The 14835-nt window shown below is 55.4% G+C and overlaps 8 protein-coding genes across 8 annotated transcripts; 3 read left to right on the top strand and 5 right to left on the bottom strand.

Moving 5' to 3' along the window:
* Positions 1 to 271: 271 nt before the first annotated feature.
* LTR77_010520 (uncharacterized protein) lies at positions 272 to 1736 on the bottom strand (the record flags this gene model as incomplete). Its single annotated transcript, XM_064807738.1, has 2 exons — positions 272 to 1130; positions 1183 to 1736. The coding sequence occupies 2 exons, from the start codon at positions 1734 to 1736 to the stop codon at positions 272 to 274; spliced, it is 1413 nt and encodes a 470-aa protein (XP_064654013.1).
* Positions 1737 to 2072: 336 nt separating this feature from the next.
* LTR77_010521 (uncharacterized protein) lies at positions 2073 to 2727 on the bottom strand (the record flags this gene model as incomplete). The annotated part of the gene is made up of 2 exons (XM_064807739.1): positions 2073 to 2648; positions 2704 to 2727. 2 exons carry the CDS (start codon positions 2725 to 2727, stop codon positions 2073 to 2075), a joined length of 600 nt encoding a protein of 199 aa, XP_064654014.1.
* A 352-nt stretch (positions 2728 to 3079) lies between these two features.
* On the bottom strand, positions 3080 to 5824 carry LTR77_010522 (uncharacterized protein; the record flags this gene model as incomplete). Its single annotated transcript, XM_064807740.1, has 2 exons — positions 3080 to 3537; positions 3973 to 5824. 2 exons carry the CDS (start codon positions 5822 to 5824, stop codon positions 3080 to 3082), a joined length of 2310 nt encoding a protein of 769 aa, XP_064654015.1.
* A 362-nt stretch (positions 5825 to 6186) lies between these two features.
* On the bottom strand, positions 6187 to 7157 carry LTR77_010523 (uncharacterized protein; the record flags this gene model as incomplete). The annotated part of the gene is made up of 2 exons (XM_064807741.1): positions 6187 to 7005; positions 7056 to 7157. 2 exons carry the CDS (start codon positions 7155 to 7157, stop codon positions 6187 to 6189), a joined length of 921 nt encoding a protein of 306 aa, XP_064654016.1.
* A 329-nt stretch (positions 7158 to 7486) lies between these two features.
* On the top strand, positions 7487 to 8461 carry LTR77_010524 (uncharacterized protein; the record flags this gene model as incomplete). The annotated part of the gene is made up of 1 exon (XM_064807742.1): positions 7487 to 8461. One exon carries the CDS (start codon positions 7487 to 7489, stop codon positions 8459 to 8461), a length of 975 nt encoding a protein of 324 aa, XP_064654017.1.
* A 623-nt stretch (positions 8462 to 9084) lies between these two features.
* On the top strand, positions 9085 to 9945 carry LTR77_010525 (uncharacterized protein; the record flags this gene model as incomplete). Its single annotated transcript, XM_064807743.1, has 1 exon — positions 9085 to 9945. The coding sequence occupies one exon, from the start codon at positions 9085 to 9087 to the stop codon at positions 9943 to 9945; it is 861 nt and encodes a 286-aa protein (XP_064654018.1).
* Positions 9946 to 10913: 968 nt separating this feature from the next.
* LTR77_010526 (uncharacterized protein) lies at positions 10914 to 12810 on the bottom strand (the record flags this gene model as incomplete). The annotated part of the gene is made up of 4 exons (XM_064807744.1): positions 10914 to 11226; positions 11283 to 11948; positions 12007 to 12451; positions 12510 to 12810. 4 exons carry the CDS (start codon positions 12808 to 12810, stop codon positions 10914 to 10916), a joined length of 1725 nt encoding a protein of 574 aa, XP_064654019.1.
* Positions 12811 to 14040: 1230 nt separating this feature from the next.
* On the top strand, positions 14041 to 14835 carry LTR77_010527 (uncharacterized protein; the record flags this gene model as incomplete). Its single annotated transcript, XM_064807745.1, has 3 exons — positions 14041 to 14397; positions 14451 to 14765; positions 14809 to 14835. The coding sequence occupies 3 exons, from the start codon at positions 14041 to 14043 to the stop codon at positions 14833 to 14835; spliced, it is 699 nt and encodes a 232-aa protein (XP_064654020.1).

Here is a 14835-nt window from a genome sequence, read left to right on the forward strand (position 1 = left end):
GTGAACTGATGTTGTTGTTTTGCACGGCGCGTCCGCGTTGTAAGTGGGCGGGGAACCTTTGAGACCGCCTGCGCCTTGGCAATCACATGCTGAAACATGAAACACGAGTCCGACCCCAGAGTAAAATGATTGGTTGTTGCAGATGAGTCTTAAGCTTCGTAGAGAAATGAGCTCACATTGATCTGATCACCGGTTCTGGGACACCATCGCGCTGTTTCCAGCTCCTCCCAATTGACCAAAACGTTCTTGAGTCCAGCACCACTTCCCCAGCCTATGCTGTACCATCCTCAAGATCCATCAACCGCCGCATGATCTGTTTCTCCTCCTGCCTGAGCAACAGCCTCTTTTTCTCCTTCTCCAGCACAGCCAGCCGTGCCGCTCGATCTGACGATGGTACTTCCGACTTCACGGGCTGTGTCGAAGGAGGGTCAGTGTCATCGGCGGTAAGATCGACGACCTCGACCTTGATCTTCTTGCGTGCTGGCTCGGCGGTGATTTCAGGCTGCTCTGTCCTCATTTCGGCAGGCTTTGCTTCTGCCGGCTCGGCTTCAGCATGCTTGAAAGGAAGCTGTGGCGAAGATCCGGGCTGAGCACCGCTCGACGTGCTTTCTGATAGGTTGTCAGGGTTGTTCGATCTCGGAATCGTCGCCTGTGACGGTGCGGAATGTCTCAAAGCAGCAGCATCTTCCGACACAAGGCATTCTGGAACGGGTGAGGAGGCTGGCCTAATTTTGTCGAACCTCGCCGAAACTGAAAGGCCGTCTGCTTTTGTCGCTAGAGAAGACATATGACCTGGTGGCATAGCAGGTTCAGGCAAGCCTCGAATCTGACCATCTACTTTCCCACGGTCGAGAGAGTTGCGAGAAGTCGTAGAAGCCGAGAAGGCAACGCTGGGCGAAGGATCGCAGTATGCCAATCGTGTTTGGGGCGGCGAGTTTGACTCACGCATGATGCCGTCCTTCCCCAGTGTTTCTACTCGCCCGTTAAAGACTGACCTGTCGTCGAACATCCTTCGCCTATTATAGGATCCGTAGAAGAACTTGAAGCCTGCCACTTTGCTATTTTCGCCATCGTCCGGTGTAAAATGCGTTGCCAACGGCCATCGGCGATCTGTGCGCAGTTCAATAAGCCTGTTGAGACTGTTAGAAAAACCATGACATGCTAGAGACGTATCAATCGTACTTGAGCGAGTGCGATCTTTCCTTCAGCACCTTCGGCGAAGTAACCGTTGGAAACAGGTCTTCGTCTTCTTCAAATGGCTTGCCAAGATACAAGGTCCCTCGATAGATCATGACCTCAATCCTGCCACGATTGTTCAGCTCATCTTCTTCTTCGTCGGCCGAAAGTCGCCGATTAGTCGCAGCCGTAAGCGCTCCGAAGACCATGGCATTGAAGGTGAGGCTTGTTCCGTCGAACATGGCAAGCTTGTCGGCTGTACAAGTGTAAGGCTGGTTTGGGTGTTTTTCGCGGCCAGGCAAGCAATGCTCGATGGTTCTCCTCATCCCCTCAAAGAAGACAAGGATCCCGAAGCACTTCTCTTCATGCAGCGGAGCACTTGCTGGGATCGTGACTTGAATCTCGAACCTCTCATCGGTCACGGCCTCCAGATAGCGCGCATTCTTGTTTTCGCCCTCCGCCAGTGGTGGCAGATGAGTTGGATGCTCGTACTCGGGGTAGGGATCAAGAGCGCGCCACGGGCGTACGTAGACTTCGATGCCCGTCGTAGGGTCCAGCATGTTGGCTGGTATAGGAAAAGTGTGACGGTGTGAGTTGGCAGTATTGATGAGGTTGGCGTAGACGAGAGGAGAGGTCAAACCGTAGCCTCTGTCGTTGTCAGACTGGGACTGGTGAATGTGTTCGCTGGAGTGGGTTGAAACGCTTGGTCGTCACGATATCGGACGAGTGAAGGTATAAGCTTGTGAAGGCCAGGACGTCTGATCCAAAAATCGGAATGAGTTATGGCGAGCCGGCTGTCAGATGGTTAGCGCCCAGCTGAATTAGCAACCACAGCCTGAGTGAGAGGTGAACAATGTCTTGAGATGAAGTCTTGTCTTGCACGGATTCATTCCAGGTCATTGCCTTCGGTCATCGCCCGTATTTTCACTCTCCGAGCTGTCCCTGAAGCCGCTCTCCAACTCCCGACTCAGCCTTCTCTCAGAGTCCAGCTCACCATACCCGCCGGTCTCTCCTCTCCCAACCAGCCGGTCTCGCCATGACACCCCTCTGCCCCGCGAGTCCTGCCCTCTTGAAGAATCCTGCTCTGTCCGAGGCGAACCACCACTCAACAGCTCCCGCTCACTCCTCGCCTCTGCACCACTTCTATTGACCGCGAAGCCCACCATTCTCTCCCCCTCCTCTGCCTCGAAAAGCTCTTCATCCGCGCCTTCAGTGCTGGCACTCCCTCTCCGGCCCTCGTAGCCGACATAGTTCCCCGTCTGCGTGTCGAATCTCCACTGGAGATGCCGCGGCAGGATCCACCGTGTCAACGTATGCTGTACTCGACTTCTGAAGCCGCTCGTTCGTTCGGAGATCTGATGTAAGGGTAGATACTGGGAATATTGGGCGTGTTGATGGCGGTAGACGGGGAGGATGACGTAGACGAGTAGGCCGTAGATAGACGCTGCTATTACGGCGGGGAGGAAGACGATCTAGGAGCGATCAATATAAAGTACGATATGTGTCGAACGGTCTGAGATGCTATACCTTGAGCACATCGAAGAAGCCCATGACGGGCTATATGGGGTTGGGGTGTTGCAGGCGGAGGGAGTTGGTCGGTGGAGGCGTTACGTAGGTGTCACCACGATGCCATGTTGAAGTCGCTCTTTCACCGGAATGCTATGGCAGATGTTTGGGAGCTGTGTAGATAGGTTGATAATGTATACTGAACGTTCATCAAATGGCCGGCCGTAAGCTGCGATAGAGTGAGGTCCGACAGCCCCAGCCTCGGAGGCGTGATATAGCCGACTTGATTGGATGGAATGACAACATATAGAGACAACTCCATGGCCTGAAACTCCTAATTTAGGTGTCACTGTATGGCTATGACTACAACTACCAATCGACGTAGCGAAACACCATCTCATTGCCCACCTTGATCAAAATGCTCCTCAGCTCCACTCCCGTGGCCACCATGCTCTACAATCCTCTTCCGTTCCGTATCCTTCATCTCATTCTCACCCCTCCCACCAGGCCCATGCATCCCCAACTCCTCCATCTTCTCCACAATCCTCAACTCCCGCCCCACTCCATCACCATCCCTACGCTCTCCCTCCCTTCTCTCCCGCAGCTGCCCCTCCCCCTCCCTCATCCCCCCCTCACGGTCCTTCCTCCTCTCCAACCCCTCAATCCGCCTCCCCCTCTCCTCAATCTCCTTCTCCTTCCCCCGCAACTGATGCCGATGCAACTCGTGCAGAAAATGCATCTTCTGCTCGTGCGCCTCCTGCATGCGCTCGCGCTCTTGTACGGACGCGATGTGGCCGTTGATCGTTTGGGCGATGCAGAGGGAGAGGCCGATGAGGCCGGATATTAGGCCGAATTCTGCGCGAGCGTTAGTGGGGTGGAAGGAGATGCGGTGTGTGTAAGGGGGGATGGGGAAGGCGTACGGCCGCCGGTGGAGGGTTTGGCTGCCATTGACGGATAGGATGCTGGTCTTATAGGTCTTGTAGGTATAGGTCAACGATAGGTGGAGCAAGTAATTGACCACTGGACCGCTGATTGCCAAGGAAAGGAAAGGCTGTAGAGCAAGACGCAGTGCGGGCGGTTGATGGGAAGGCAATCGCACTTACCGTCGCCGGAGGAGCCGCCTTATTTCGATGTGATGAAAGAAAGAGCCACTCACCTGCAGCCCAGCAAAAGCACAGAAACCATCACCTTGCAAAACCGTACCGATACCCGTACCTGACTACCTCCTCCTTCCCCACCTTCTCCAAAACTTCCACTCCACTCCCTCACCCGCTTTCCTCCTATTCTTACGACTACCAACCCTCCACCAATAAATCGGCACCCCCGCCGCAATGAAGCCCAACACAATCAACGCCTGCACGGGCGTCGCAAAAACCGCCCGACTCACCAAGAACAAACTCACGCAGCAAAACACCACCGGCGTGACGATCCAGCATTTATACGGCCGCTCCAATTCCGGCTCTTTCACTCGTAGGACGATGAGCCCAACGACAGCGAGGAAGTAGAAGAGGTAGGATGCCACGCCGTAGAAGGTGGTGAGGGTGGTGAAGTCGCCGATGATGGTGTAGATGGCTGTTAATCCCGCGTTGAGGAGCATGGCGTAGATTGGGGTGTAGAAGAATCCCTGTTCGTCGGCGACGAAGGTTGTCAAACGCTTGCCGCGGGAGGAGGTTGGACGGCGGGACAGGCGCATTCGTTGGCCGCCGGATGGGGAGAGACCAATGGTGGAGAAGAGTTGTGGGATGTAGCCTTCTTTGCCGGCGCTGTAGACGAGGCGGCCGGCGGTAAAGGTTGTGGCGTTTAGGGCGCCGAAGCAGGAGCAGGCCACCGTGAGGGCGAGGAAGAGTGAGCCAAGCGGGCCAAAGACGGTCTGGCCGAAAGCGACGGCGACGGTGTTGGAGGCGTTGATGACTTCGTGCGGGAGGACGAAGACGTAGCCGAGGTTGGCGAGGAGGTATGCGCAGATGACCAGAGGAAGGGAGGTGTGTATGGTCTTGGGGAGGTCGCGGGCAGGATTGACCATCTCGCCCACCACGTAGTTGGTGTTGTCCCAGCCATCGTAGGCCCATAAGCCAGCATAGAGTGCCACGGCCCACTGGCTGCTGGAGGTCGATGTGCCTTCGAACCAGTTGGTATTCTTCCATGTGGTGGAGAGCCCGTCTTTGTTGTATGCTAGGCCTGTGACTGCGACAACAATCCCCGTAACCGTAATCGCAAGCAGTCCAAGAAATTTGAAGAACATGAAGAAGTCCGCCGCCCTCGTCCCAAGCTTCGTAGACGTACAATTGATGGCCGTCACGAATGCCAGCCCAATAAGTGCAACACCCTTGTTGATCCACGAACTCGCAGCCATGGAATCAGCGCCAATAACCGCCCTGACCGTGTACTCTCCAAATATGATCGCAATAATCGCCGCGCTTCCTGGCTTTAGAACTGTGACCGCGCACCAAGTGAAGAGGAATCCAGCCCATTCGCCGAATATCTTGCTCAGATATACCTGCGCACCTCCATTCAACGGTATTGCACCTCCTAGTTCCGCATAGCTCGCCGCTCCTGTCCATGCCAGCAGACCTGCGATAGCCCACACTACTAGCGCTGCTCCCGGCGACCCAGCATTGCTATTCACACTCGCCGGTGAAGAAAATACACCACTCCCAATGATCAAGCCCACCACTAACGAAAGGCCATTGAGGTAGGTCAAGCTCTTGTGCTTCTCCAGACTCCCCTGTCCTCCCGCTCCACCTGTGCCATTGCTCATCCCAAGCTCGAAGCCATGAGGTGTCGCCGGTGTTCCAAGCGCAGTATACCCAGCTCCGGATGCCGTCAGCGGGTAAAGGGCGCTGTTAAAGTCGAAGGCACTGGACATGGAATAGCTCCTCCTTCCCCCGAGCGCTGGCAAATTGCTTCCGCCGTCTGCATCGCCATGACCCACCGGATCATCGTCGAAGGAGAGTTTGCGACTCGAGGGTACGCCGCTGGAGGAGGACTCGAGGGATCCGCGGCCGGATGGGTCGTGTTCGTGGTTCGATGTCGAGGCTAGGGAGGCGAGTTCGAGAGAGTCGCGTGGAGGTAGTAAGGACGGCGCGTTCTGCTGTGCCATCTCGCGACCTCCGCCAAAGGAGGTCAAAGGCCGAGGGGGCATGATGTTGGAGGGTCCGAGGCGGTTGATGGTCGCGCTATTGTGATGGTCGATTGGTGGACGTCATGTTAGCAACTATGGTTGGTATTCCATATCCTCTGATACTGTCGTCTGCTTCATATGTATACAGCAAGTAAAGGTACTGGTAGACAAGCAGGAGAAAGGATGGTTAAGCGTCATCTTAAGCTTCTACCGAATCAAGCACGCGAGCTTGTGATCTGCCAAGCCTCCCATCGTCGATGTCTTTCATCTGATCGACTCGTACAGACTCCCATGGCATAAGGTCTACAAGTATACTCATTCCACATTCAACACGGTATCGTAAGCATTCCAATATTTCACACATATCTTCAACACATGCCCCTTCAAGGCTTATAATACTTCCTCCAATCATGGTCCTCCTTGAAACCCAGAACATCCCTCATCTTCTTATTACTCAACGGACCCTCCCACTCCCCCATCTCCCTCGTAATAGGCGTATCCGGCGCCACCTTCTTCAGGAACTCCTTCGTCGGCGTCGTAGTCGTAATAGTATCATTCGTCGCATTGAAAATCTGGAACCCCAACCCACTCTTCTGAATGCCCAAATCGCACATCTGGCCCAAGTCGCGCGCATCGATATACGACCACGCGTTTCGTTTCCGTGTCATAGGCTGCCCGACGTGCTTGGGGAAGTCACGCTCGTACTCGTGCGGTTCGATCACGTTGCCTATTCTGAAGACGTAGATGTCCGTGCCGAAGCGGCGGGCGAAGGTGCGGGCGGTGCGTTCGCCGCAGACTTTGCTGAGAGCGTATGAGTCCATGGGGTTGACGTCGTAGTCCTCCTCGAGCGGGAAGGAGTTGTATTCAGTATCGCCTTCGGAGAAGCAAACGGAGTAGGTGGTCTCTGAGGAGGCGGAGATGATCTTCTTCACGCCTAGCTTGCAAGCAGCCTCGATCACGTTGTAGGTTGCTGTGACATTTGAGGCGAACATTTTGTTGTCCGGCACGAGCATGTTGCGGGCGAATGCGGCGAAGTGGATGACTGCATCGGGAGGAGGCTCGGAGTAGCCTTGCTCGTAGCCTGCGAAGTCGTAGTGGGTCGTCATGGCATTGAAGACTTGACCTGAATCTGTGAGGTCAGTCTTCAGTGTGAAGACGCCGGCGCTGGGGTCCGGGAAGTCGACAAGGTCGAGGTTTAAGACCTGGTGAGCATGTCAGCCGCCACTCGCTGGAAGAAGCAGATGTTGCATACCTTGTAGCCTCTCTTGACCAGCTCAGGAATGACATATCTGCCTGCCTTTCCGCTGCCGCCAGTAAAAATGACACGCTTCCCAGCACCGCTCTGCGTCGCCATTGTTCTAGTATGTGTATTTCTGAGTGTTGTTATAGGTCTCAAGGCGGTCGGTCGATGAAGCAGAGAGCGCAAGAACATTGACCAAAGGACGATCGTCCGAGGGCGAACATTTTCGCCGATGATGGAGTGATCTACACTGAGCCGCCGGCAGATCACAGATGTTTTGTACCTTCCTAATGCGGCGACGATCTCTACGTCATCGAAACGCAGAATAAAGTTTAGCTAAGCCTTGAACAATTCACTTTCAACGGAGACACCTCCTCCTCATCATCTGACAGCAACCACGTCCACCTCCACCTTCGAATGGACCTGTTCTCTATTGGAACCCAATGACGCCGGCGGGCTTGATGCGTACGCTTCTGCCACGACACTTCTTCCAGCGAACGTCTCCCGCCGCGGTCAACGTCGGCGTTGCGAGGACAGCAGCACAGCGCAATCGACCAAGATGTGACCCACGATGTTGCATGCGTGACTGCAGATGCTTCGCGCAGGTCCACGACATCGATAAGCTGAACCGCGATGTCTACTTTATTTCGACCCCTCCCCGATACAACCTCCCGAGCGAACCCCCGAAGGGGCCAGACGAACGAACGTTACAGCTGGGCAAGACCGTGCGGACATTACACGAGAGACTACCGACGCTCCTACAGTCACCGTTGCCGTCGGACATCCTCTCACCCAATATAAGCCTGCACCTGTTCCCATCGACCCATCCGCATCTGCCCACAGTGTCCGGGCGCCTTGCATATGTGGCAGCATTGTGGACAGCGCCAGTGGCCTGGGGTCGTGTGCCGTTGGTCGGTAACGTCAAGCTGACGATCCTATCTGAGCGAATGGTGAAGAATGGTGGTTCATCTAGTCCAGTTGGTAGCAGGGACGAGAAGTTGATTGTCAAATGGAAGACGTGTGGCAAGACCAAGGCTAGAGATGGCACGGGTGGTGCATATCGAGATCAGAAGATTGGCAGCAGGGATCCAGTGGACAAGATTCGTGACTTTATTTCGGGAACCACAATTGCAAGCTCGAAGGACAACCTGAACCTGTCCGACGAGACGGACGGCGAGTTCACCGGCCTCTTCATCTTCGAGTTCGACAAAGATGGCAAGATCCTCAAACACGTCATCGAGCACACGGAAGAAGGCGGTAGATGGGACAGCATGACGCGAGTCGTCAGCGTGACCGACTGGTTGCTAGGCAATCTGAGCGGCAGGAAGAGGGAGGAGAGGCTACCTGAGCTGGCGTGGTGCGAAGAGAGGCCGACGGGCTGGAGAATACGGATTGTGGATAGGAGTCATCGGCAATGAGATGGATGGGACAATGTAAGAATAAGGCATGCATGGCAACTGGCGCATGAAAGGAGACGGCGGTCGTCTTTGCGATACCCATAGCGCACACAGGAAAGGACTGGAAGTCTTTGGTGGGTGAGAGTACATCAATGGAGTTACGGCAGTGTCCACAACAATGTATGAAACTCCGCTTATTCTCTAGACCTTCGACGACTACGAAGGGATTGCAATGCTTACATGTCAAGCATTTGTGCAGCTGGGATTGTGAGGAAGGCGCGAGTCAAGAGACTGCCTAATCGGGTTGTGCACACTGCATAAAACTTCCAGTTACAAATACACAGCAAACTTCCAATCTTAGAAGATGCGCTATCGTCTTCAATCACGCCGACGGACACGGCGCTGGGTAGAAGAGCATCGCCGGGTGTGAACGTTCATCCTGGGTTGCTTTCAAGGACTATGAGTATAACTACTAAGATCGACCTTCCAATGGCAGGACTACCCATTCTCAAACGTCGCCTCGAGCACTACTTGAACAGCCCCTCCGCCCTCATCGAACGATATCCACGACGAATACAACCGCCCTCAACCGGCACCGAACATAACAGAACCAACCCGCCGCACCCTCAATCCCATCCGCAACGATGAGCGTCCCCAAACGCTCCGTCCTGATCACAGGCTGCTCAACCGGAGGCATGGGCAGCGAACTCGCCAAAGCATTCCACAAAACCGGCTACCACGTCTACGCCACCGCCCGCAACCTCTCCAAGATGGAAGACCTCTCCGCCCTCGGCATCCAAACGCTCCAGCTCGACGTGACCTCCGACGAATCCATCCGCGCCTGCGTCAAGTCCCTCGACTCACTGGACGTCCTCATCAACAACGCCGGCGCCAATCAACTCATGCCCGTTGTCGACTTCCCCATCACCGAAGCGAAGCGCCTCTTCGACCTGAACGTCTGGTCCCAAGTCGCCATGATTCAGGCCTTTACGCCTTTACTCCTAAGGTCTTCCAACGCCATGATAGTGAACCACACCAGCAGCGCCGCGGTGACCACCATCCCGTACTCAGGAGTCTACGCCGCGTCCAAAGCCGCGTTCTCCATGATGAGCGACACCCTCCGCCTCGAACTGCAGCCGTTCAACATCAAGGTAGTGGATCTGCGCACTGCAATGGTCGCGACCAACATCTTCGAGAACCAGAAAAGCGCCACCCCAACCTCTCTCCCGTCCGGGTCCATCTACGAGCCCGCGCGCTCAGTGGTGGATAAATCGCTCCGGGGCGAGACGCTCGAGGCCGGAAGCAAACCCATGAGCGCGGAGCTCTGGGCCCAGCAGGTTGTGCGGGACTTGACGAAGACGACGCCACCGGCGATCATTTGGAGAGGCGATAACGCGTGGCTCGTTCGCTTGGCGACGGTGCTGCCGCATGGGTTGTTCGATGGTTTGATTAAGAAGATGACGGGGTTTGATCAGGCGGAGAAGATTTTGAGGGCGGCGGTCTGACTTTGGCGTTTCGCGTGGGGTGCTGGAGATGGGATTTGGCGGTTGGGACGATTTGGATAGCCCTGCGTTGCGAGGGACGCGGCTTGATTAAGCAAAAGCGATCCCGTGGACGGTCTGATGTCAGGCTATCGCGGTATGCTGTCGATGGTCCTCTGCAGCAGCGAACGGTCATAATAACACCTCAATCCATGGAATTGAAATCCATCCGTTCCCTTCCCTTCCTCCGCCGGACCGATCACATAGCAGAATGCCTGCGGCAACGGCACTGGTGCAATACCCTGCCCCGGGTAGAGCGTCGTACTCAATTCAATATGCAAACTATGCTTCCCATTCTCCTCATTCGAAACCAAATTAAGCGTCAGCATCTCACGAGTCACCTTCTCAAAAGGACCATAGATGCTTTTGAAGAACGGCCAGAGGGTCGTGGCGCCTTGCATAGTGGTGCAGTCGGGGAGGTACATGATGCAGTTGCTGCTGTAGAAGGCTTCCGGGTCGGTGGTGGAGAAGGCGTCGCGGAAGGCGGTGCTGTATTTGCTGTACCAGCGGAGGACTGCGTGTTGGTTGAAGGCTGTGGGGGCGATGGGGTGTTCGAAGGATAGGGTGGTGAGAGCCATATCTCATATACGTTGCTGACAGGATACCGGATTTGAAAGGCCCTGTGATGACTGTCGAGCTCATGGGAGGAAGATCAATTACAGAAGATGGGGCGAAGAGGATGATGTTGAACGAACTGGCGACCGAGGTACAGAGCCGACAGAGTTGGCAAAGTCGCAGGCTATTCCAGTCGCAGGTGTCGACGTAGCTACGGATTTTCGAGTCTAACACTATGTCCGGTGGAGTTGTACAAGCGAGAAAGGAAAGTCGTATGGTACAGTAGATTGGGCTATCCTCATCGATAGCACGAACTGTCTCACCCAGCCCCTCCCTTCTTCTCAACCCAAACGATCGTGCAACTCACTTGACAGCACTCAATGCCCCGGCCCCCAGCTAGGAGTATTCAACGCAATACCCATTGCAATACCACCAACAATGGCCGCGCACGGCACAGTCAACACCCAACCGATGAAGATCTTTCCAATCTGCTTCCAGTTCAGACTCTTCAAGTCCCCATTCGTGAACGCCACCCCAACCACGGCTCCGGTGAGGCATTGAGTAGTAGAGACAGGCAGACCGAGCTGTGAAGCGAACAGGACAGTGATCGCTGCACCCAACTCCATGCTGAAGCCGCGGGTGGGCGAGTGCTTGGTGATGCGGTTGCCGAGGTTGCGCATGATGTGGAAACTGTTGAGCAGGTCAGTATGCTGTTTGTCATGGAAAAGGTAGATGGAGAGACGTACCCGAATGTCCAGAACCCAACACCCAACCCAAGCCCACCCACAGCCTTGATCCACGTCGGCGTGTCCGTCTCCTCGAGCACCTGGCCCGTCTTCCAGGTGAAGTACTCCGTCGTGAATGGTCCAATGGCATTCGAAACGTCGTTGGCGCCGTGCGAAACACTCATGATCATGGCGCTCAGGATCTGAGCCGTGGTCCAGAGATGCTCGACCTTGTTATCGTAGTGCGGTGCCCGGTCGTGGACGGCGTCGAGGCCTTTGTTCTGATGTCCGATGACATCTCTTGTGATGCCATGGAAGAGCACGAAGCGGATAGTAGCGAAGATACGCTTGGGGTGAAACCATGGGAGCTTATCGATTGCTGCGAGATCGTTCTGGCGGGCACCTTGGACCTCCTCGTCCACTTTCTTGATGCCATCTGCGTTTTCTTGTTCGTGAGCTGTTCCGGAAGACTGGTCATCCGCCGGGTGTGCTTCACCAGATGCCTGCTTCTTCTCCTCATTGATGCTGTTGGCGGAGCTATCCTCCCCTTTGTACTCGGAGCTGTAGTAGTTCGGTACCACACGGGACTCTGGGTCACCGGGGTAGTAGAGAGTGTAGTTGTCCTTCCAGAGCAGTGGACCCATGGGGATGTGCCAGACGCGAAGGCGGCGGTCTTCCTTAACGAGCCTGTACCGCTTGTGTTAGCCATCCGCCCATACTTAAAGAGCGTAAGCATCGCACTTACTTGGCATGGTAGTAAGGAAGGAAGAAAATTGAAGTCAGGGCCCAAATGCCGAAGAACACTCCAAGTACAATGCCGACGGCCTGGCCGGCCCCCATCTCCTCAGGCGTAGGGATGCCATGGCCACCGCTGATGGTGATGAACAACGTCAGGATACCGGCGGTGAGAGCGTAGTAGAAGGTGATGACCCTCAGACCCCATTTCAGAGGATCCTGCCTAGAGTGCACGAGCACCTTGATGCTCATCATGATGATGGCACCAAAGCATGCTGCAATACAAGGAGCAATACCCCAGGACGCCGCGATCTGCGACACAGAGCCTGGCGACCACCCCCAGTTGACGTGAACATCGGCAGCAATACCGACACCGACAAGCGCGCCGACAAGAGACTGAGTGGTCGAGACTGGGAAGCCTAATCGGGTGCAGACGGTTTGCCAGGTCGCAGAGCCTGCAAGAAATGGTCAGTGAACGTGTTGCAGTTATTACTTGTCATCATTGTTGTATACCGAGCTCAGCGCACACCATCGCAAGCAACAGAACGTCAGGGGTGTCGGGGTTCTCGAAGTTGTCGATAGCAAACACGCCATTGCGGATCGTGTCGGTGACCTGCTGGCCGAGGGAGATGGCACCGACAAATTCCGTGATGACCGCGAGACAACCAGCTTGCGGTAAAGTCAGGGATCGTGAGGAGACCGAAGTCGCGTATGAATTGGCCACATCGTTGGCACCGAGCGACCAGATGGAAGCGCAGAAGAAGATGACTCCCAGGGCGAAGAGCCAGTCCAGGTGGTGTAACGTGCCGGCCATGGCGGGCGTAGTAGAAGGAACGTATGCCTCAGACCGAGCAGGAGAAATTGGAACCAAAAGCTGACCCAGGTGAAGCGCTGCAAGATGGTCAGAACTGGAAGAAGGTACTGCCAGAGGAATCGTACCGTCTTATCATCACTTCTCCTCCCTCCCTCGCCATCGGGTCCCCCGATACACCTGTGCAATTCCCTTGCCCATCCTGCCATGTCCATCGCCCCAACATGATGCCGCTGTCTCCGGTCTTTTCGAGATAGGAACGATTTAGACGAGAGACGAAAGAAACACCAAGAGTCGTAAGAGAGAAAGCAAACAATGAGAGAGTGAGATACACCCACGTGCTTGGGAACGTCGTTAGATCCCTCCCCACCTACCCTTGCGGAAGTGCGGAGCCAGCCTGCTACTGGTGGTCGAAGGTGAAGAAGATCTCCAGCCGTCGTCTTGGCCTGCTTGGCCTGACATCGAAGGCGCTCTGCAAGATCCTCCAAGAAGCCCCGAAGCCGTCCAAGCCGTCTTGGCCATGCTTCGTGCCCGCCTTGGTGGGATCATTTCGGCCATGTGAAATTTTCAAAGACGCGACACGTGCTGCAGTCGTGAGAAATGCATGGCGAGGAGAGATGTGGGAAGCAGAGTTGGACTTGCCACGCGAGCGAGGCCGAAGTCAAAGACCAGACTGCCAAGCCCTCGTTTATCATCCCGTCTTCCCTCCGCGGCGGCGGCAGAGTGTCCAATCTTCAGCCGCGCGAACACCAAGTGCAGTGTGGTAGGGCTGACAGTAGGAGGTAGACTCCTCGTCGGCGACGAGTGCCAGTCCGATGACCCAGGATCGTGTACTTCACTGCTTCTCTTGCTCGTGAAAGACTCTGCTCTGATGCCGGGTGTGCAGGCCTCCCCTATTCTCCGGTCGTGGCACCGGTGAGATGGAGGTGGGAGCAAGATCTTGAGCAGCGACAAACGCCGGCCGAGCAAAACATACCGACCTCAAAGAGCTCGTACGATGCAACGCAGCGAGGCGGACCAGATGTTATATCTACATTTCATCACCAAACAACGTTGCATGGCGCCCAGAGAGAGCGGCGCCTTGGGATGCTTGGATGCTTCGAAGGCTGGGCAGCTGAAGGTTGACTCGAATGCTTCACGCCACGAGCGAACACGTAGCACCGGCAAGAGGCATATCGTGTCGCCCCCTGACAGTAAAGCAGAGCATCCACCGCCTCGACTTCTCTCGTTAACATGTCTGTTACCCTCGAAGAATCCCTGGCAACCAACATCAACGTCCCCATCGACCCGGTCTTCGTCTCACAAGCGCTGTCGCGTGACCCGTGGAAGCAGGTCGACCATGTTCCCAACTGTCGAGACATCGCCGTAGAAGGCATGCGGAAGAACTATGTCTTCCGCTCTGACACCCTCGAATTCACCTCTGAGCAGGGAAAGCAGGACCTCGCTGCCATCGGAGTCAAAACCATCTTCGACTTGCGCTCCACGGCAGAGATCGAGGCCAATTCAAATCCACGGATTAAGGGTACTAGAGTCCAAGAAGTTGCATTGACGGCGGCTACTACGCCCGCTGGTGCCCCCAAGTTCACTGCAGTAGGTGGATTCTTCAACAAAAGCAAGACATCTTGAGGTTGATGTCCATTCAGCTGCCCGAAGTGTACATGGACATGCTCACCTCGCACAAAGCCACCTGGACCGCAATTCTCAAGCACATTGGGGATGACAGTGGTGCCTGCCTGATGCACTGCACAGGCGGCAAAGACCGCACTGGTGTAGCTGCGGCTCTGATCTTGAGCCTCGTGGTTGCCTCTCATGAAGACATTGCAGACGAGTACGCGCCCAGCAGACTGGGCATTGAGCCAGCTCGCGAAGCACTGACTGCGAAGATTACTTCGCTTCTAGAGGTCCCATCCTGCTGGGACGCGAGCTGCCTCTTGGTCACGCACTTGCTCCTAACCTCCGTAAGACTCGTCCAGCAATCCGTTCATGTAATCCTCTGTCAAGGATGTCCGGGCCGGCTGCCACTCCTAA

The sequence above is a fragment of the Saxophila tyrrhenica genome, assembly GCF_035928015.1.
Source record: "Saxophila tyrrhenica strain CCFEE 5935 chromosome Unknown scaffold_24, whole genome shotgun sequence".
Taxonomy (NCBI): Eukaryota; Fungi; Ascomycota; class Dothideomycetes; order Mycosphaerellales; family Extremaceae; genus Saxophila; species Saxophila tyrrhenica.